At 44.1% G+C, this 21,894-nt stretch overlaps 1 protein-coding gene across 1 annotated transcript in view; it reads left to right on the forward strand.

Moving 5' to 3' along the window:
- The window catches only part of SFMBT2 (Scm like with four mbt domains 2), a 97,894-nt gene that overhangs the window by 21,545 nt on the left and 54,455 nt on the right, over window positions 1–21,894 (forward strand). Inside the window, exons 4-5 of the mRNA XM_067289986.1 lie at window positions 13,683–13,771; window positions 16,661–16,907. Of these exons, the coding sequence (XP_067146087.1) occupies window positions 13,683–13,771; window positions 16,661–16,907 (336 nt within the window). The remainder of the gene's footprint in view (window positions 1–13,682; window positions 13,772–16,660; window positions 16,908–21,894) is intronic.

Below are 21,894 nucleotides of genomic sequence, written 5' to 3' on the forward strand. Positions count from 1 at the left end.
AGAGAAGAAGATGGCTTCTTGTACATTGCTGTGGGAGAGGGGAAGGGTAATGAGCAGAAGGGACCTGCTCCAGAGCACCCTGAAGGTGACATGCACATTTCTGCAGTGGGCCGTTTTGATCAGGTTGAAGGCTATTTTATGCCTATTAGAGTTGAGCAGACTTTAGAGGCTATTCTGTGTTCCTTTAGGCCAAGGACAACTCAAGGTGTCTAGTGGCCTTCAGCAGACCATCCCTTCAGATGCCTGATGAGGGGCACCTCTGGGTTTGAGCGTGAGGAGCATGCAGATAGTGGTTTGAGGAGGCTGCTAGTGGCAGATGCAAGCGACAGCATGATCCCGAGCCAGCTGTGACTTGCGCTTGATTTTTCTCTCATTACACATGATAATGTGGGCTCGCAGTCGCTGCGGAAGGGCTTGCTTCCTGAAGCAGACCATATGCTCCAGGAGCCCCATGGAGGTAGCTGTTATGCAGTGCAGAGAATTTAAGTGACACGTCTATAAAGCATTTTCCTGACGACCAACGGAAGGCAGTTCCTTTAATATGGATTCCAAATTCTGGGTCAGTTCTGGCCCCCGTTGCATGGTATTGGGAAGGGTTTTGCTGTGAATTCCCAGGCAGTTTGGTTTTTTTTGTCCTTGTCCTCCCCTCTCCTCCCCAATTCCCATCTCTGATTTTGGCCACAAATTATAAATGGAGTAAATTGGGTTAAGGATGTGCTGAAATGCTTCCTGACTGACAGTTGAGCTTGTGACATGAGGCAGAGGGTCTGCCTTCTGTGTTTGGAGTGAAAAATGCCTTGTGCCATACCTGCACTGTTGGGAACGGATGAACAAACGAGGGGAAAGTCAGCATTTTAGGTTCGCGGCATAAAAATGCAACTACTTCACAACTTGCTGGAATTTGTATAGAAGACGTATCTAGAGAAAATGCTTACCAAAGTCAGGAAACCATTGTGCTACCTGCTGCACATGCTTTTATTAAGAGACTTGGCCATGATGAGCATAGAGCCTACAGAGATGAGAAGGAAATTCTGTAATTCTCCCCCGTGATCACCGAGGAGTCTGGCTGAGTGAGGGACCTGAGCTCTGAGCAGTTGGTTTGGGAGCTACCTCTTCTGCAGGGCTATGTTTTCCTTTGAACCATTCTGCTGTCGTCCTTGAACTTGTCAGCCTTGGTATTAGCAGGTGGCTCTATTTGGAAGCTTTCATTCCAGCAGAACACGTGGGAAACTTATTTAGAAGCAAACAAGCCAGAAAAACTTGGAGGAAAAGTAGTGTTCTGAAGATGAGGTCAAGACCCTGGAAATCAGCTAAGCAAACCATAGTTCTGCACTGAGATTTAGGAGCCTTCGATTTAGCGGGGAAGGGATTTGGGGTCATCAGAGCATCCTTATCTCCAGTCAATGTGTCCTGGAGTGAGGAAGAAGCTTAAGTTTTAGAAGCCAAAGGAGACTTGGAGCATTATGGAAAAGCTACTGACATTTCAAATCCTGCAACTCGGAGTTATTCTCATTTCAGATGATGTCTTGCATAATGTTCCATGTTGATCTCGGATTCAGATCTAAAGTCTTCAAAGTTTGTTTTTGTTTTTGTTTTTTTGATCCTAGGATTTATAGTTCAAGCCCCTTTCTAGTTTCAAGCGAGGAAAACACATGTTTAGCAAGCACAAAATGTGCCTGGATGGGGTATTTCTTTGGTGTTATGATGATTATAAATTTAGATCTTGTGCATAGGATGTTAAGCACCTCATGGGGCCTGGCTGTGTTAAGACTGTACCATTGATTTTGGGAAGGATGTGTGATGAATATTCATGAGGCCCTGTAGGTTCTGATTTGCGGTGCTTACGTCACACATCCGAGAGGCTCTAAAGTGATTAAATGGGATTTGATCATTAGAAGCAGGCAATACAATTCTGATTAATTACTGAATACACTGCAAAATGCTAGATGAACTCTTTTACAGATGGTTTCTGGTTTCATGGGGTGTCAGAAAGCAAGGTCACAGCAAACAAAGCTCGCTGGCTGTTTCCGTAATAATTTGGAAGCTCACCATCAGGTCGTGGGGAGGATCAGATTTCCAGTTCTGCTGCAAGCTCTGGGTGAAATTTGTGGAGAACCATGGACCAATCCTTAAATTAGACCTAACGCACCCTGGTTTGTCATTTGTACCACCCAACACTGTGTTTCTAGCAGCACCTTGGCACCAGCCTCGTGCCTGAGCCCTGCCAGGGTTTTCCAAGAAGGTGTCCTTCTGTCCATCTTCCCCGAGGTAAATCCATGCTGCTGGGGTTGGGAGTTCATCATGAAAACAAATGTGGCTTGCTTTTTCTTTCAAATCACTGCTCGTTTCTCTGAAGGATGGCACGGATTGAGAACTGCCAGATGTGGCCAGCCAAGCAGGGACTTGTTTCACCTGCCGATAGCCCTACACCAAATAATCTTGGATAATGCAAGACTAGATGCTTCAATTTTAGATAGGTGATGTAGGGTGAAATGCACCCACATGTATAGCTTCTGTCTAAAGGGAGAAAAACTCAAAGCCAGAAATGTGCTTTTGACTAACTTCTGGGACTCATGAGTGTCTGGTGGATTTGGTAAAAGAAAAAAATTCATAATTCAGCCTCATAGTCTGGTGCTTTAACCACTAACCAAAACTTGCATTTTTTTTTTTTTCTTGGAGCTTCCCACCAGAGCTAAGACGTGATTGTCTTAATTATTCCTCTGTAATCTTGTAAACAATCCAGTGCCTTTAATAAGCTATAAGCATCATCTCTACTTACTCTCATTTTCCTGTAGCAAATGAGGGGAAGAAGAGAAAAGAAAACTGGAATATATTTCTTGGACATCAGGTCCCTGTATATATGCGTTTATATGCTGATGCCAGTGTTCATGGTGGATTTTTGCTGTAGACTCCTGGCATTGCTGGGGAAAAAAGGCAGTTGTGCAGTGAGCTGGTTTGTTCTTTGTGTAAGGACATCGTGCTGCTGTAAATTTGTTGCACTTTGCAGAGCTGTCTCCAAAGAATAGCCTTCAGCACACAGCTGCGGGCTTTAGAAGTGAGAAAAGGCACTTAGCGCATGAGATAATTGGACAGAGTTTGGAGGCGTGAGGTCAGAGCCTTGGGCATGATGTTTATACTCTAATGACATCCCCTTCCAGAGCGTCCCATAACTTTTAGATGCTGCTATGGCACAGAATTGATTCGGGGCTGGCATGCCTGAGCTGGAAAGGGTAGGATGTAAAAGTGCTGCTCGCCTCCCATCGCAAAGACGAGTCAAGGGGATAGCTTGGGGCATCTGGATCGGGATCAAGTAGCCTCCAGACCTCCCTTTGCCCACTAGCTCCAATTTCTAGCAGCATCGGAGAGAAGCGGTGCAATGCAGTCCTGTGTGAGAGACCCCCAGGCTAATTTGTAACAAAAGAATTCGTAACAATACTAATTCAGGGTATGGACCAAGCGGACAGCTGGATTGCGACTGGTTCTGGAGGTGACTCAGCTGGGGATGGATCCAGGAATTATTGGGTTTGGCTTTGTAGACATACCTTTTTTCCACTTGCTGCACTGCCATTCTGGAATTAATGCTGGGCAACGTATGAAACGTTGTAGGTGCTCTCAGGGTGACGTTGGCAAGTGGCGCGTGTACATCCCCTCCGATGCTTTGGGAACTTTTAAACCAAAATTTTGCAAGGAGTCTATTCATCTCTGTCTACCTGCAGAGGCAAGTCTCGGTGGCTGCAAAGATGCTGAAATGCCTTTTTCATTTCCGCGTGGCGGGGGCCATAGCCTGGAAAAGAGTAGCTGAGCAGCCACCTGCTAAGTGCAGCTTCATGTAGGGAATCTGGTATCCTTGCCGGCATCTAATATAGGCGTAGCAATAACACTTCTCCTGCAGTCTCACTCTGGGACCTGGGTCGCTTCTGAGCACTTTGGTTACAGCACTGATTTTGCCTGGAAAACAGAGCTCTTGCAATGTTTCTGTTGTCTCTGTGGGTTAAAAACAGGTTTAGAAATTGTAATCAAAATATCAGATTCCCCCCGCCTCCCCGAGTGGTCCAAAAGTCCTTATTTGACAAGGCGCTCATCAAGACTCCCGGGTGTGAAGATGGGGAATTTGAGCTCTTGTCTCACGTGCTACACCTTTTCTGGGTATGGAGCACTGAGGCTAATGCAAACAGAGGAAAAAAAACAAATAATCAAGGGATTTACGGGGAGGCTCGGGGTGAAGTGGAGAGAGCCATGGCGTCTGCATGCGCATTTTCACAGTGAGCTGTCGCCCTAATGGACAGTGATACTAATGACACAGGATCCCCTGTGGTTACAGGGTTCGTTCAGAGCTGTCGAGTGCCGGGCATTGCCTGGCTTTCAAAAGTGAGCTATTCCTGCTTAATTTATAATACTATGGTTGATAACAAGGAAATTTAGTTACCCAGGATTGAATCTGGTTCTTTACAAGGCAAAGGGCAATGTCATTGCTAGGCACAAGGGGGTCTGTGCTCTCTGTTTGGCCGAGAAGGTGAGAAGCTTGGAGAACACGGAAAGCGCATCAGATGGGTCATCGCATCCCACTGAGCAACGCAGATAGAAAGATCAGCCCATCACCATTCTTGATAACGCCGCCAGCTCTGAGGTGATTTCTGTGGCCATGGGGATGTTTTCTGAGTCTGCTTCTGATCCCACGTATGCTGTATAGGGTAATGAGGCTGCAGAAGAGCTTCCTTGATCCGAAAGTGGTCAGTTCTCCACCGCTCGGTATCTGGAAAGCCAGCAGCAGTGCTTCTCTAAATGAGCTCTTCTAGTTTGATCTTGGCTTTGGGGCTTAAAGGAGAAATCGCTTGCGTCGAGTGAAAGACCGTGGCTTTTGTAGTTACGCAGCAGGTTTCCTCCAAATTTATTACATAGGTAGCCAAGAATAAAAGTGGCCCTATGTTCCTGCATAGGATGCTGTAGCAAAGTCGGAATAATCAGCCTTCATTTATGCCTGCGGATACAAGGGAACAGATAATTGACCCAAGTGAAGCAGTATGTTCATGTCTGGAAGATCTTTTGCTTTCCTGAGTAAATTGTTAGGCGCTGCTTTTCCTGGCTCATGGCTGAGCAAACAATGTCAGAGTAACAGAGATGTTTCTGTCATTTGGTGCCTAATCTGGATGATGAGGATTCAAAATTGTGTTCCAGGGAAAATTAATATAAAAGCACTTGGAAGACAGGGTTACATGCAGCAGATGCTCTAAAAACTTGAATGCCCCATCCCTGAGCACCTGCTGCAGCAGCTGGGTGGCTCTAGGTGACCTCCACGTCCATCAGAGACCTGATGAATGAATTGGTTGTGGTCCTGCATGGCCACAGTGGGGAGAGATGAGCTTCCTTCGGCTTCTGCTGTCTCTTGCTCTTCTCTTTCTCTGATTCAGGTGCTCCCAAACGAGGTCCTCTCCTTTTTATTCCCCTTTTTTTTTTTTTATAAGCCATCCAGTGCAAGTAGGTTATTGACTTTAACTGAAGGGGAGTAATTAATCACGGTACTTATGAGGTGGATCATTTATTGCAGCTCGTCTGCAGGGATGGCAAGAGAGACAGTTGCTCCTCAGTCAATCAAGGCAGCCTGATCCGGGTTAATGGCACACAGATTACCATGCTGTTGGGATTTATTAGCCAAACTTCCCTTCTGATCTCGGGCAGTTTAATTTTTAAAGAGCAGCAGGCTCTCAAGCAGAGCATGTTTGTTTCTGTAATGTATTTTTAGCTAACGCAGTTGACTCTTCTGAGTAGAAATGCCTCAGCAGTTGCTGGTGGTGACCCTTCGACAAGCTATTTCTTGCTGGGCAAAGTGTGAAGACCTTACTAGGAGAAGGTCTAACAGAATTCAAAAAGTCACTTCAAGGTAATAACATCCCATCACCCTGGCCACACACACGGTTTTCTCTCACAGCATCCCATATCCCTGCCCTTCCCTTCTTCCACCCATAGTTCCCACAGGTGGATTGGAGATGTAGCACAGGCCAGAGAAAGCTTCAAGAAATAAATCACAACACCCAAACCACCCGCTGCCGCCTTATTGTTATAAAGAAAAAACTTAATTGAGGACTAGAGAAACCCAAGGGGAACAGGCAATCTGCAAATGACTCAAAAGGGTGTTAGGAAGTAAAATCTCCTGTGGACAGTGGGACAGGTTTTGTCCTTGTCATCTCACTTGCTTTGACCAAGAGATTGTAAATGGGTCATTTCTGAACACCTTGAATGGCAGCAGGAAGGATAACAGATGAACCGTACTGAAATTTGATATAGTTGCATAGACAAAACTGTAAGTAATTTTTAAGGTGAGAGCCTAAAGCATGTGTTCATGTCTGTCTTCATTTGTACTGATATAAAAGAGGAGGGGATCATATCTAATCAAAGCATCCATTACTTATTGATGTAGTCTTGCAGCTGCACATGGAGCTTTACGAAAAAATATTCAGGTTCTGCTTGGCCAAATTTAAAATACGGTGTCTAATTCAAGGAAACGTCCTTTGGTTACAGCACCTACACAAGTGCACAAAGTAAACAAGATTTGCATGTGCGCTCAGAGCTAAGGGTGCTGGTGCAGGCAGAACTGAATATTCAGGGATTAAAGTCTGTGCACTGGCCCTGTCTTGAATCAAGATTGTAAAAAGTGTAGCATGAAGGTTCTTTTCTCAGAATTGGGATCAGTGATCAGTTTAGGAGAGCCTAAAAACTAGAGCCAAATATTGTGAATATACAATTTAAAAAGCCATGCAGCATATTTTTATTATATGAAGTAGCCCGTATAGTCTAAGCAAATACAATTCATTTGAGGTTTACACATTTTTAAAGTTTCATTTATAAAAACTTTCGGGATAATTAGCGGTTACAGGAGTTGGCCTATCAGTCAATGCCATAAAACGTCTTCCAACAGCATACAACAGCTACTCATTCTGTTATAACTATCGCACTTCCTTCTAACATCTCCTTATTGGCCTGTTATAAATCCATGTGAATGGGACCATAATGTACTGCTGACTCCAGGAATATATTTTGCATGCACATGTATTCTTTGATATGCAGTTGCTTATAACTTTTGGTTTCCATGAAAATCCACTATGTTATATTATGTTCTTCAGGGGCTTTCCATATTTAAGATGGGTGCATAGAAGGTGATGATTGAACTCAGAAGTTGATATCTCTTAGTATTTTTGGCTTCATCATTAGGAAATCAGATCAACAGCTTTTTGTGCATTTTTTTTTTTCTTCTTTGCACTGCGTTTTCATCATTTTGTGATCTGTTTCAAAATACAGAACCTGCTGGTATAAGAACAGAAGATTGTTTGAAGTTTGAAGAAAGTTCTTTGAGGTTGTCTGTATCCACACTTGGCTTTTTCCCAAGAGCATACAGAGGAATCCATAAAGATCAATCATTTTCATGGAAAATGATAGTAACCCACTAACTAGCCTTTGATTTTTTTTTCTGTTTTTTTTTTGGTTTTGTCTAGACTGTGCAGTGACTTTTGTCAAATCCATCTGTCCCTTGAGATGACCATGAGTTGGGGACAGAAACACGAATGCAAACAAACCCGTTCCCACGTCCGGTCTGGGACCTGGTTCCCGGGGATGTGTTTTTCATCAAGCTGATTGAAAACATTAGGATTCAACTGTTTTCTGTCAAAATGCTGCTTTATCAAAATGGAAATATTTTGGGGAACGTGTCAGTTTTGACAAACTGTTTTGATAGGTGAAGTCTAAACAAATTGTTTTAGCGTTCTATGTTGTTTTGATATAAAGACATCTCATTTTGACTCTGTCGTTTAGACCTTTATAACATAGTTACAATATATATTTATATATTTAGACCTTTATAACATATAAATACTGCATCAAAATTATAGTGACAACAAATTTAAAAATAAAAGAAAACACTAAGGTGGGAAGGCTTATATGTTCTTGCAATATGCTTTTTACCTTTTCAAAAACTACACGTCTTAATGTTACCTTAAAAAATCTTTTGAAAGTCCTGAATTACTTATTTGGGAAACTTGTAGTTTTTTTGAGACACTGATATTTTACTTTATTTCATAATGAAGTGATAAGAATTGCCCAGGTCCTGTTCAGCTTTAGTTACTTTTGCTAACTGTTTTTGTTCATTCCAATCCCAGGAGGGATTTAAATTTTAATAATAAGATTAGTTGGTGTAGCGAGAGCGTTGTTGCTTAACAGGTTTATCCGACTGATTTGAACCATTTTGTAAAGCTGTTTAAGACACTGTTCCTCACTTCACATGCGAGGAAACTAAATCTCAGCACCATTTAGAGGTTGATGGAGGCCATTGGGGATTCTCTGGTGGAGATGTTGGAGGGTTGCTGGAGATTCTGGATACTAAAAGAAAAAAGAAAAAAAAGAAAAATCAAGAGAGTGTTTTTTTCTTTTTTTAAAAAAATGACAAGATTACAGAAAGAAAGCAAAAAATGACCTTTCTTCCTATTGTCTTCTCTGGATTGCGGGGGATTCGATAATGCAGGTTTGCAGCACGCTGGCATCTCTCCTCGGATCACCAGGAGCATGCACAGTGCAAGGTGAAAGAGCGGTTTCGGAGCAGCTACCAGTGAAAACCAGGGAAAATCCAATGCCCGGCAAGCGGTGCTGAGGGTATGTTGCATGTCCACCACTCAACTGGTGGCTCCAGCTTTGGACCTCAGCTGCCGAACCCGGATTTGAGCCGTCAGATCCTGCTGCAGCCCAGAACCGTTTGCTCAAAAACGGGAAAATGAGACAGATGTACAAAAGTGAGAAAATTGCAGGAAGAAAAGAATAGAAGGAAGAGCAAAGGTGGTGGCAGGATGGATCACGTGGAAAAATAAGTGGGAAGAATTGCTGTTATTTGGGGGTTACTGAGGGTTCTCCGTTTTTGGTGGAGTTGAGCCCTGTGTAAAGGGAACTCATCTTCACCGCCTGTGCAGTCACTTCTGCAGAAATAAGTAGAGCCTTATTGTGCAAGGGTCTTTTTTTTTTTGCTTCTAATTTAAGAGTCTTCTATAATCTCTGCAAAGCTAGACCCTCCTCTGTGAAATGAATATTTTGCTGGAGGCAGGAGGGCTTTGTATTTTCTTCAGGAAGCCTTGGCTCTGCCTCATCCTCAGTGTCCGCGTGCCGGACACTTGCTGGGTCTCAGGGTTGGTGCCACACTGCAACTGCTCCTTGGGAATCAGGAAGAACTGTAAGAAATCTGGGATCTTTCTCAGCAGTGTAAGATCTTGGTGAGATCCCAGGAGAAATGTAGTAGATCCCAGTCCAGGCTGGATTCCTCTCTCCATGCACGGATGCGATCTGGAGCAGAGCTATTGGCTCCGTACAGCTGCTGTGGACACACTTTGGCCCAGCAGCGCGCAGACCTGGCCTCTGTTTTGGGCTACTTTCCTCGAAAGCAGGTGCTTCTACAGCATTTTTGTGGCACAAAGATGCTTTAACGTCTTTGGCCTTGGAGCTGCAGAGGTGTGAAAGCAACCAACCGCGCTGGCTCTGAAACGAGCTGAAGCTGAGCCAAAGGAAACTGGCACATCTGTGTCAACAAGCTGCCGCTCTAAAACGGGATGCTGGTGTCGTCTGCTAGACCTGGAAAGAAAAGTAGTTAGGAGTTTAGGGAGCATCACTTTGAGCGATGCCTGCCTTGCATTTGGGTCAAACTACAGCTAATAAAGCACAAGCTCTGAAGCTTTTCCCGTGGTGAGAGCATTGCTAATGTGTGTCTCCTCTCTGGATTATCTAGTGTTTAATCGTTCAGTTCAGCTCCTACTGTGGCCTTTGCATCAGTTGGAGCACCAAATTGAGTCTTTTTCTGCTACGCTGTCTCTCGAATCATTGCCCTTCCCTCTGATAAATTGGATTGCCGTTGGCCCCCAGGGTCTTAGACCGTTGCGCAATCTCATATTCCTCATTTCTCTGCACAGCAGGCCCTGTGCAGGACCACAGGACTGGCACTAATAGGAATCTAGTACTCGGAGCAGTATTGAGAGTCCTAGGATCTTCTGCCAAGCTCCGTGTCTTCATGAAGCATCGAAGTCTCATGCTCTAGAGGACCAACGAGTGTGATCATGTCCCCATTGTCTTGGTCAGTCCTCATTACTTAGGGTATCATGTCCAAAGTAGCCCCAGTGTAACTGGAATTTCTGCTTTCCTGTGATTGGCCTATTTGGAGCTCCATCATGGCATATGTGACAGTCCCTTTCCAAGGTGTCTTCTTCACAAATCAGCTGTGCCCGGCAAGGGAAGGGTGGGTGTGCAGTGGGATGGGTAGCTTTGAGTCCTCATCCCTCCTCGGAGTGGATTGCATGCATTGGTAAAAGTCTTCCTCCCAGATTTGTGAGTTCCCTGGATTACAGAAAAGTAAGGGTGTTTCCTACCATGCCATACAGTTAGAAGTAGCAGGAACTTTAACACTGACTTTGGGGATTTTTGATCACTTTTTGAGCTTATGCAGGTCAGTAAGAACTGGAGTGACATGGATGAGGAGGAGAGCAATCGTGCACCTGTAAATCACTGCTTGCCCCTACCACACTTCACAGCTGGAGGAGACTCATCAGAGTATTTCCATTTGAAGGCTTCAGCAGCTGCTTTGTCCTGCATGGCTTTTGCTGAAGGACCTACCTCCCTGCAGGAAGTGAATCCATTCGAAAGGATTTATCAAGGAGTTTTATTTTGCTTGATTTCTTGTGTGTGAGCGCACACACGTGTTTCCCCCTGGTGCTGCAGATGTTTTCTGAAATTCCAGAGATGCATTCGGCTTCTGCATGGGGGGAAGTTCACAGGGGTCTTCAGTGAAGATGAACCCACTTTTCTTGAGGTGGATGCTCTAGTTGGGCATCCATGCATTACACTGCCAGATATTCATTTACCCAGAAGATTTTCCTTTGTTTGAATATTCTTGTTTGACATCTTGCTTGGTCCTTAAAGGCTTTTGCAGATACCATGATGATTCAGAGTCGCTTTATTACTACTAAAAATTAATATTTGTACTGTATTGGCTTGAACTGCAGCACTGAGAAGCCCTGATCATGCTGTACAGGCACAGTAACAGTGCAGATTCCTGTTCCTAAAAACTTTCAGTGCAATCTCTTCTCTCACAGAGGTTTCCAGAGGCCCTAAATCCGCAAACAAAGAATAAAATAAAGCAAAACCCCGGATATGAGACTTGTTTGGAGAGGATGCTTCTGATTTAGAAACTGGGAGTTGTTCAGTTCTTCAGCTGAGTCATTTTGGTTGGAAAATGAGGTTCACCTTGGCACTTTTGAATTTGGGAAGTCTGTAATGCAGGTTTGAATGTTGTTGCTAAAGGCCTGGTCTTATTTAGGTGTCAAAAAGCAGCGGGGTGCAAATCTCTTAAAAAGGATGAGGGATTTGGGGTGCCTGCATTGAGAGACGTTAGAAGGGGGATGGCCTGGCAGAAAGCAAGACCTGCAAATCAGGCATGGTTAAGGCATCTCAAATCGAGCATCTGGAAATGGAGGCATCTAAAATCTGTTGTCGACTTTGAAAATCCTGACGCTTTCTTTTCCCTGTGCCAGCTTTGAAAGTTCGAACCGAGTTCTTTTTATCACATTTGTCAGTCCTCAGTAATGAAGCTCTGGCATTCAAAATTTGGCTGACAACTTTGTGGGTATGAGCCAAAATGAAGTTCAACTTGCACCTTTCTCTGATGCCTCCAGGGCTGTTCGCAGTCAGAGGCAGAAGCTTGCACTAGAGGGGTTCCAGTCTTATTCATTATGGCAATTACTGTGCTCTCACTGGTGCCAAAATTAAGCTCGTCATTTATATCCTAATGCAGGTGGACGGCAGCTGACAAGGTGCATGCAACGGGAATGTTGAAAGGGGAGGCACCATGTATAAACCATTTCTTCTCAGGCTATTCCTTCATCTTAAATAATGTCGAGGTCCTAAGTCTCCTGGGAATCATAGCAAATCAGGGTTGCAACAGAGTTAGAGCAGTTCCAGGCCAGTTTAAGTGTTACTTTAAAGCACTGGACTTCAGCCTCTACAAAATCTGCTAATTTTAAATACATTTAAATGCACTTGCAAGGTTGTTTAGCTCTATAGATTAAATTCATCATTTAAATGACATGGGGGGAAAATAACTTTCAGATAAGGGGCACAACTCAGAAATGAGGTCTAGCAATATAAGGTCTGCTGGGCTTGGCTTCTCTCCTTGTCCATGGCCAACCACATGGGTTGCATAAGGTATTTAGGGTGTAAATTGAGTATGGGCCTGAGTTTATGCCAGAGTCCAAGTGCGCCGAGTACTTAGGCCAAAGTGAGCCCAAGTGAGAGCACGTCGTGCTTGGTTTCGTGGCAATAAATGGGGCTTTGCCAGGGAAACGCAGCAGCTGATCCCCATCTCTGGGAAGGGCTGTGAAGTCATGTTCACTGAGCTTTTCAAAGCATGTAGAAATCCCACTGGGATTTCTGTGGAAGCCCAGCCTACTACAGAGCAGATTGCTCTTGCTTGACTAATCTGAGATTTACACAAAGAATGAAGCAAAGGAATTGGCTTCCTTTGAGCCAAATGTGGTGGCTGCCATAATTTCACTGTTTTGGAGCTATGCTGGTTGATCCCAGTCTGTTTTCTAGTCCTGACCTTCCTGGGCTCTTCTATGGTGTAAGAATCCTTCAACCCTGTACCTAGTTGCTTGTTCAGAGGAAAGCTTTTTATTTTCCTATGATTGTGATTTTTCCCCTTCTACAGGTATCGCTATGTTTAGACCCATTTCTCTGTTTGTTGTCTAACAAGTTTTTTGGGGAGGGAAGAATGTTTCTGATGTGATCTAACTCCCATTTATAGGCAGGTGAAATTAAAGTCTGTTTTCTGGGTTTCCGACTGCGAATGCCCTGGATGAATTAGAGGAGGTGTCTGAAACTCTGAAGCTGAGATTTCCTGAATCACCTAAGGGACTTTGGTGCCCAACTTGCACTACGTCTAACAAAAACTGAAGAACAAGAATTTGAATCCCAGAGGTAGCATTTATCCATTTCAGTTTAAATCTTCTCAAACTGTGTTGACGTAGACTCCTAAAGAAACACAGCTTATGATGTTTGGCTCAGAAAAAATGGCTCGGCAAATTTTGTGAAGTGCAATAGATGTTCCTGGTAAATTGTTCAAGTCTTTCTTAATGTGTAAGTTTATTAATGCAGCTGGCATATGATGTTCTCGGGGTGATTTTTTTTGGCTTTGTGGGGAAAAGTGCCTGGAGTTCTGCTATGGTCCTGCCGAGGAATTGCAAGTTTGCATAACTTCTTTTCTCTGAGGCTGTTATAAAACATACAAAGAGACCTTATAAATCATATCTGAGCCTACGTGGTAAGCAGGAAACGAGTGTTTATGCAAGCAGGGACTAATTTTGAACGAGAGCGATGTAGCTGATAAGCCATGGTGCTGTAAATCACTGCCGCTGCCTGCAGCAGAGCGAGGTCTCCTTCCCTTATTTTGGGATCTAGCTGCACATGCTTGCAGAGGTGGCCCAAGGACCTGAGCAAAGAACCAGCTTTTTTTCCTGGTCTGAACTGTGGTTGTATCCGAAACTTTACACATGTGGCTGCAAAGCACAGGACTGCTAATCCCAGAGGAAATCTCTCTAAAATATATGTGGCAAGTCCATTGCAATGTGCCATGCTAAGTATTTCTTTTCTTTCCCCACCCTCCACAGCAATCAAAGAGAAATATGTGGACTGGACGGAGTTTCTCATACACGATTTGACAGGCGCCCGGACCGCACCTGCAAATTTACTGGAAGGCGTATGTATTAGATTGCAGTTTCTCTCCGATAACGCGTTGTGGTGTTCGTGTTGCAGCGGTGTCCGGCGTGTAAGGTTGCGTGCTTGCGATGTCCATGTGCCGTTAGCGTGCCCGAGCCAGCGCTGGCCGAGAGTCAGTGGCAACGCTGCCTTCACCTCTGCTGTCTCTGCTTCTGACCGAGTTACGGGGTAGTTTATTTTGCCTTTTATTTAATGAAGTTCGGTGCTCATAAAAGCCTGGACGATGAAGGAGAGGATTGAGAGAGCCTGTAGCAAGTAGGATGCAGCCCTTTAGGACCCTGTTAACTCCACCAAACTGATGGCCCAAGCTTTTGGGTCTGGTCATGGTTGGAGAGGGGGCTTGGTAGATTGGTGGGGAGCACTGTCAGGTTTGTGTGTGTATAGAAATAGCTTCCCAAGTGCCTTCCCTCCTCAAGGTCCATCTAAAAGCAGGAGTCTGATTTAGCAGGGAAGCCGTGTGAGATGCCCTCAACTAGCAGCAGCTGGGAGAGGAGAGGAGATATCTCTACAAATGCACCCAGATGGCCAAGTCTGTGCAGCACATCCATGGGGACACTTGCCCTTGGTCAACCTCGATTCGCTTCGATGTCTTTGACAAAGATCTCACAGGGTCACCTTGAAACTGCACGAGCTGGGTGGCCTCTCCAGGAGGACCTGCTCTCGTGTGGGTGCTGTGCCTGGTTGACCTTTCTATAAGTGCTTGTGTTGGCCTTTTGGAAGGCGGGTGTGCCTCCAGGCACCATTTTTGATCATTTTGTCCCTCCTGCGTAGCCTATCAGCAGTGTTTTCTTCCCAATCGGGGTGAGCAGCAGCCCTTTCATGCCCCAAGCGACGCCCGTGTCTGCTGCCGCGTTGCTAGGCTCCCCCTACCCTTTCAGCTGGCAAAAAAAAGACACAGTCCCAGAGCAGAAATGCAGAGAAATCAAACAGTGCTGCAGCTTGAAACACTTCCTAGCCCGTTCTCTGGTGGCGTTTTATGCAATATATGTGCTTAGTGGCGTCCGTGGCGTGCAACGTATGTAACTCCCTGTCAACATATTTGCTGTTCGTGAGTGCTGCAGATTCTTGTCGTGTTGTTAAATCAATATGCAGTGATGCCTTTTTTTTTTTTTTAAACACTCTAGCTATGCATATAAAGAGTTGTTGCATTATGGTAAACGTTAATATTTCATGCAACCCAATTATTCATCTTAGCCGCTCAGTTCTCAGGGGGAAGTGACAACCCATTGGCTTAGGATTTAGCGCACGAATCAGAGAAGCAATATTAGCTTTTTTTATTGCCAGGGATCTATTATAATAAGTTAAATCATTACACTGTCGTTCAATGTTAAAGAATGTTTTGTTGCAATGAAGCTGTTGTTTGAGAGAAGAATCACATGGAAGTAGATTTCCATGATATTATTAAATTTTGACACTGTATTTTGCCATTAAATAATGTTTGAAGAGATTATACAGGTGTTCCTAATATATACAATAGAGGAGTGGCTTATAATGGCAAATATGTGGTTCTGAGGAATATCTATTAATCATAGAGCTGGACAAAACTGTACATGTGATAACATTTTAGTTAATTTTAATTATATTTTTTTACCAAATTCTCATTCTGTTACCTGCATTTTTGGCTTAATACAAAGGAAATCAAAATTAGTTGCATTTCAGAATTTTGAATATTTTCAAAATTCAGACTGAAAGAAAATTTTTTCTAAAAATATGGCTTTCACCTTTCTTTTTTCCAGCTACCTTTAGAAAGAACCATTCTCAGGCTGACTATGATTTAAAAAATAAATATTTTAAAAATACCCTGAAAGGTATATATATTTTTAATTCAACTGAAGTGGTACAAACATACACACACACAAATTCACCTGGTCTTTTGCATATTTTGCCTGTGCTTAGCATCTCTTTTAAGGGCTCCTGAAGCTTTTTTGGGGAGCAATATTTCCAACTCTTGGGGTGATTTTTAGTGCTGATCTTAAAAACCCTGGAATTGAGAAATTGTGAAAGAATCCCAACTTGGATTAAAAAAAAAAAAAAATCCTGACAGTTGTGGAGAGGAGCTTGACGACACAAACAGGCTCACAATCGTAAAACAAAAATGCAGAGCCCCAAAGGGAAGATTTTGAAAAACATCTCATGATTTTTTAATGCCTGCGGTTAGCAGCTTTGCAGGTGTAAAGTTAAGCACATGTGCAAATGGTTGCAAAACTGGGATCACAGAAAATACTGTGTGTAGGCAAAGAGCCTCATCTGCTGGTGTTTCTTAGTGGCTTGACCCGGAAAATCCTGTGTGCCTTGGGTTTGAGCCGAAGCCCATGAAAGCTGGTGGGAATCTGCTGTGGGCTTTGGAGTAATGACCCTCTTGCACCTGTGGCAGTGGAGAACAATTTGCTGTCCATGTCCATAGGAGCAAGCTCAAGTCTTGGGTGGGAAAGGTCAGCACACAGAGGGCTTTCAGGGTCATGCCCTAAATAGTTGCCGTTTAGGTAACTACCAGGGTCCAGTCCTGTGATTGGTTCTCACCAGCTGGAATCGATGAGAATTTGGTTTGAAATCCCCCAATATAACTGGGCTTTGAATCGTTCGGGAGCATCTTAAGGGGATGTGCCTTATGAGCTGTTCCACCTTTTATTATTCTTTTTTGTTGTTGTTGTTGTTGTTGATGTCGGTTGAGGAATTAGCACAACTGTTGTTTTCTGTTTTACTTCTGAATTTGCACTTGGAAGACATTGGGTAAAATAGAAGAAGAACAGACTGTTTGCTGATCGCTTGGATGATGGTGTGAAAAACAAAAATAATCTGCTGTCATCTGTTTCCTTGAGAAGTCTTCAAATAAAGTTTAAAATAAGGAGTTTTGCTTCTATTCAAACAGCCTCTGCGAGGAAAAAACCCTGTAGACCTCATTACAGTTGATTCCTTAATAGAGCTGCAGGATTCCCAGAATCCCTTTCAGTACTGGATAGTTAGTGTGGTTGAAAATGTTGGAGGAAGATTACGCCTTCGCTATGTGGGATTGGAGGAGACTGAATCCTATGACCAGTGGTTGTTTTACTTGGATTGCAGACTTCGACCAGTCGGTTGGTGTCAAGAGAATAAATACAGAATGGACCCACCTGCAGGTAAATAGCTTCTTAAAAATGCAACCTCTGTTCTCTGCGTTTGCTGATGTGTTGAGATATTTTTGCAAATATGCTCTTGTTCTCCAACATTCACATTGCTTTGACTGTAGTTTCTACCTGGAAAACAGATTGTATGCGAGAGCCAGCCCTGTAGGGTATTTGGTATTTTTTATTTAAAAGACTGCAGCTTTTGTCCTGCATTGCCTCCAAGGGAGCAAAGTTTTTGCAAGTATGTTGGACCAGGTTCAGCTTCAGGAGTTCCAACTTAGAGAAGGAGGTCTCTAGAGTTGAGCTGAGTGTTCAGACCAGGTTGGAAGGAGGAAGCCAGGGACTGCAGGCTCAGAAACTGTGGAAGTCACAAATCCAAGGGCAAGAGATGTGCAAGAGGCAGGAGCTGGGCAGAAGGGTCAGGCGCAAGCAGGCTGTGTCAAGGCGCAGGGTGAGAGCAAGGTCTGGGGATCACCTGAAATCAGACTCCAAACAGCAGGACTGGGTTCAGCGAAGGGAGCAGGATCAAACAGGCAGGGCAGGAAGGAGGGCAAGGCTGAGTGTAGGAGGAGAGCAGATGAGAAACTAAGCATTACTAAGGAAATTAAGGTTTAGCAAGCATGATCAGGCCTAGGAACCATAGCAGGGGATCAGGGCTGCTGGCAGCCTCCTGGAGGAACCCCTGTAGAGGCACCCAGTGGCAGCATCTGGAGCTGTGCCCTTTTCCATGGACAGAGTGGCAAGTTATCTGGAGGACTGACTCCCTCCAGGCAGTGCCCATTACTCTGGGGGAAGACGGGAAAGGTGATTTTTTTTCCCTGCAGGTTCCATAATATCGGTCAAAACTCTGTGGAAGTAGCTGGACAATTGGGGTTTTCTCTGCTCATGGTATTTAACTTAAGAGTTGGTCTGACTTGAGTTGGGTGAGTTGGTCAAGTCAAGTTGTTTGACTTGAGTCCTCTTGGAGTTAGGGATTTGGTTAAACATGACAGCTTAGCCTGCTGCATGTATGGTCTGCTTTGGGGTAGAAAACATGCAACATCAGCATGATTCATAAAGCTGTGGCTTATACTCAGGGCTCCAAAGCAGCTTGCCGAGTCCTGTGGAGCATGGCCCACCTTCACCAGTTGTCTTCAGCTTCAAGCTGGACTCCCCAGAACCACAATTCCCCCTGCAAGTTGAGGTGATTTCTTGGTTAATGTATAGGCTTCAACACAGCAGACCTAGATTTTATTCCAGCTTTTCCTGTGTAGGTGGATGACTTGTCCAGGTCTGTGCCTCCTTTTCCTCACGTCCTGGGTGGAGGTTTCCCACTGCTGTCAAGCGGTGAGGGAGAGAGAGTCCTCCTTTGGGCAGGTATTTCTGATGTGACTCTTCTCCGTCACACCCGATTGGGAGCGGTTACCCCCGATGGTGTTCACGGTGTCTGTCCAGGTTGAGGGTCTAACTCAGGGTCTCTTCAGCACTCTGCAGAAATGCTTGTTTTTCCTCACTGATGAGGTAGGAAGTCGATGCTCCCTTTCACTTCTAAATTAGATGCAAACAGTAGAGAGCATGAATATCACTTGCTCTGTTATTTCACACAGTGTTTTTCGTTACAGAGAAACAGCTTTTCATTGATCATATCTGAGCCCTCTTGTCCTGTGTAGGCTTGGTTAATCAATATAGAAGTGGCCCTAATCACCTTTGTACTTCCTCTTTGTTTATTCCATTCTCTTTTTACTCTTTCCTGCTTTTATCTGCTTGTCTTTCCTTCCCTCTTGCTCCTTTTCTTTCGGTTGTCCTATCACTAGGCTGGTTATTGGACTCTCTTTCTTTGCTGAGATTGTGTATACTTCCTCTCTCCTCTCCTTGATTTCACTGCTTTTTGAATTTCTTTGTCTTTTTCTCTCCTTGTCATTTCTCTGGCTGTTCAGCTATTGGTGGACATTGTTATTAGTGAATTCTGTGGCCCAGATCTTCATCCTGACTTCCACTGACTTAGACAGATGTGCATTGCTTTACACTTGAGGTTGTGTCTCATTAGAGGTCCCTGAGAAACAGACCTTTTAGTTCTTCCGTTTGTTCATGAGTCCTCTCCTCCTGAATGCTTCCACCAAGGATGTTTTCTTGATCCCTGCTTCTGTGCTACCCAGTTGTCAGGCTCTGCAGTCCAGGAGTAACCAGTCAGAAATGGGAATCTGATGAGTTTCTAGTTTAAAAAATTTTTGACGGTGCCTCAGAGATCTTTGCTTTGCTTGTGGAGATGGGAATGCTGCTTGTTCCATCTCCGACACCGTGAACTGTGTTGGACATTTGATGTCAACACAGTCATAAAGCACAACAGATAAAGTTTATCGAGAGACAGTTGTGATATCACATTAACCCCCAGGAAGGACAGGGAAATCAGTGAAGTGGCTGGTGCTCAAGGATCAGAGGATCCATTGCAAAGTAAAAATCATGCAAAAGAAGTCTTGGAACAAGCAGGCAGCTGAGCAGCAGCCAATTTTCAGGATGAGGAGCTGTGTGGCAGAGAGCTCTAAAGAAATGTAGCGATGAAGTCGCTGAACCACAGCTGGTGATAAGTAATCTCTCACTTAAAACCATCCTGGGTGCCAGCAGGCTGGGAGGTGACTAGTGGGATGCCAGTGTTTAAACAGCAAGGCAGTGTTCCCCAGATGGCTGGAGACCAGGAGAGTGTACTGGGGACACATCCCTACCTGCTTAACCTCCTTCCTACACGCTTTCCCAGGCTGCTCTTACTGGCTTCTCTAGTAAACAGGATTTGGGCTAGAAAGACCTTTGCTATGACCAGTATGGACCTTCTTAGGAAGGAGAAACAATCTATGGGCAATATGCTGTTATTCACACAGAAGGAATTTTACTGGCTTCTCTAGTAAACAGGATTTGGGCTAGAAAGACCTTTGCTATGACCAGTATGGACCTTCTTAGGAAGGAGAAACAATCTATGGGCAATATGCTGTTATTCACACAGAAGGAATTAGATTCATCTGCTGTAGTGTGGGCATTGAAAAGATGCTTCAGCATGAACTAATTATTTTTTATTTACGATCAGTGGAGAGAAGTGGGTACCAGACAGCAATTCCTCTCATCCAAAACATATCTAACATAGGTCAGATGAAATGATGTCTTCATAAGCCTGTTTTTTCCCCACTCCCCACTCAGGGAATTGAGAGCAACTAGCACAAACCTGGTCATCTAACTTTTGAAGATCTGAAGCCAGCTGAGATGGCTCCTTGACTGATAAAGGAATGACCTTAGTTTGCATATCAAAGCCTTTATGAATCTCTTCCCAGGAGATGCTGAGGACCCTCAGCTCCTCTCAGAATCTGGCTCTGAGTGCCATGTGCACAATTACTATAAAATGAGGTGGTTCAGTTGCACTTCAGCCCTGTGGGTTTTTACAGTGCTTTGCCTGCCGTTGACTCAAATGTTGCATATGCACCATTAACTTTATTTCCCTATGTGTCTGGGCTGCGGTTTCACTATGCTGATCCACTTCTGGAGGCTGCCAGATTGAGGTTCACCTTTCCTAGCAGGTTCAGAGATGGCCAAGCTTCCTCTGCGTGGCTGGTACTGCTGGATCTTTCGAGATGCAGAGCACATCTTGCATCCTATAAAGGAGATTCTGTGGGTCCAGAAGTTTTTAATGCTTCTGTGGAGAGATCTCTTTTCTGAGGCTCTCCAGATCCGAGCATCCACCTTAATGTGCAAGAATTTGCAAGAGAGTCCTTAGAAAATAGCACCTTTACTGTCTTCTCCATGTGGGAACTTTCAGGAGCTCTTTATGTCCTGCAAGCCCTTTTAACTAATGCAGAGAGGGAATAGCGTATTTCTTCTCCTCAGATATATAGCTGAATCCAAAATTAGCCTTCTTGCTAGTGCAAATTGGCAGAAACCCCTTGACACAGAGCCACTGGTGGTCTTGCCTCAACTGTTTATGAGGGAAGAGATTATCTCGTTTTATGTTGCTTTCTAGTTAAAGACAAATTGGCAGTCATTTTAATTGCTCACTCCTTGTTAACCTAAATACAAATTGACACAGTGCACTTTGGTCAATTACCTGCAACACTATCACTTAAACAAAATGCTTTATGCTCTTTTAACTGTGCAATTTAGTGTCCGTAAACTTGCTGGCATAAGTTAACCGCCACTGTCTAATGAAATGCGCACATAATATTGCTTTCTGGTTATTGAAATCATTAGAGTTGTCTTTATCTTTCAAAGCTTGTTGACTCTGCACAAAAAATTGCCACTGATTTTGAGCAGAGTCACCCAAAATGCCACCACTTTCTTTTCTCCTGTGCTTCACTGCTATCGCACAGTAGAAGAGGGAAGTCATAGCAGGGTAGATAGAAAAGGCCATGGAGGAAACGATGCCCTGGGCCAGACCTTCTTTAAAAAAAAATATGTATATATATTTTTACATTCTTTGACCATCAAGGTTACCTCTTCGGGGTCTTCTCAACAATGATGAGTTCTGGGAGTTATTTTCCCATGTTTTCCTTGCTGTCCCGCCATGAAATGTTTGCAGAAGATGGGACAGTTGGGACCTTTGCTGGTCTGTGCTGAGGGCAGCTGAAGCAACAGGTGGTCTGCAGCTTGGGGCAAAATCATGAAGAATTGAGCATTGCCCTGTTTGGCGTCACTGAATTTGGAAAGGGAGAAACAAGGCGGGTCGTTTCCCTTCCTGCGCTGCAGGCTGATCAGAGGAAAGGGAGAACTGGAGCAAGAGGTCTATGAAATAATGAACAATTAAATGAAGAGTGAACTTCTTAACGCTCATGACCACTGCATGTGCTGTAAATAGAGGCTTGAAATGTATGTTCCCATTAATAATCAGACAGGCAAGGAATGCAAAATACAGCCCTGAAAGGTTAACATTTCCCTTTAAGTGTGTTTAAATTCATATGCATATCCTTGATGTCTGTCTGAAGTAGCAAGGTTTGATATAGTGGAAGTATAAATACATCCACTTCCAGAGAGTGATTCTGCAAAT

This window comes from Apteryx mantelli, chromosome 1 (assembly GCF_036417845.1).
Source record: "Apteryx mantelli isolate bAptMan1 chromosome 1, bAptMan1.hap1, whole genome shotgun sequence".
Classification (NCBI taxonomy): Eukaryota; Metazoa; Chordata; class Aves; order Apterygiformes; family Apterygidae; genus Apteryx; species Apteryx mantelli.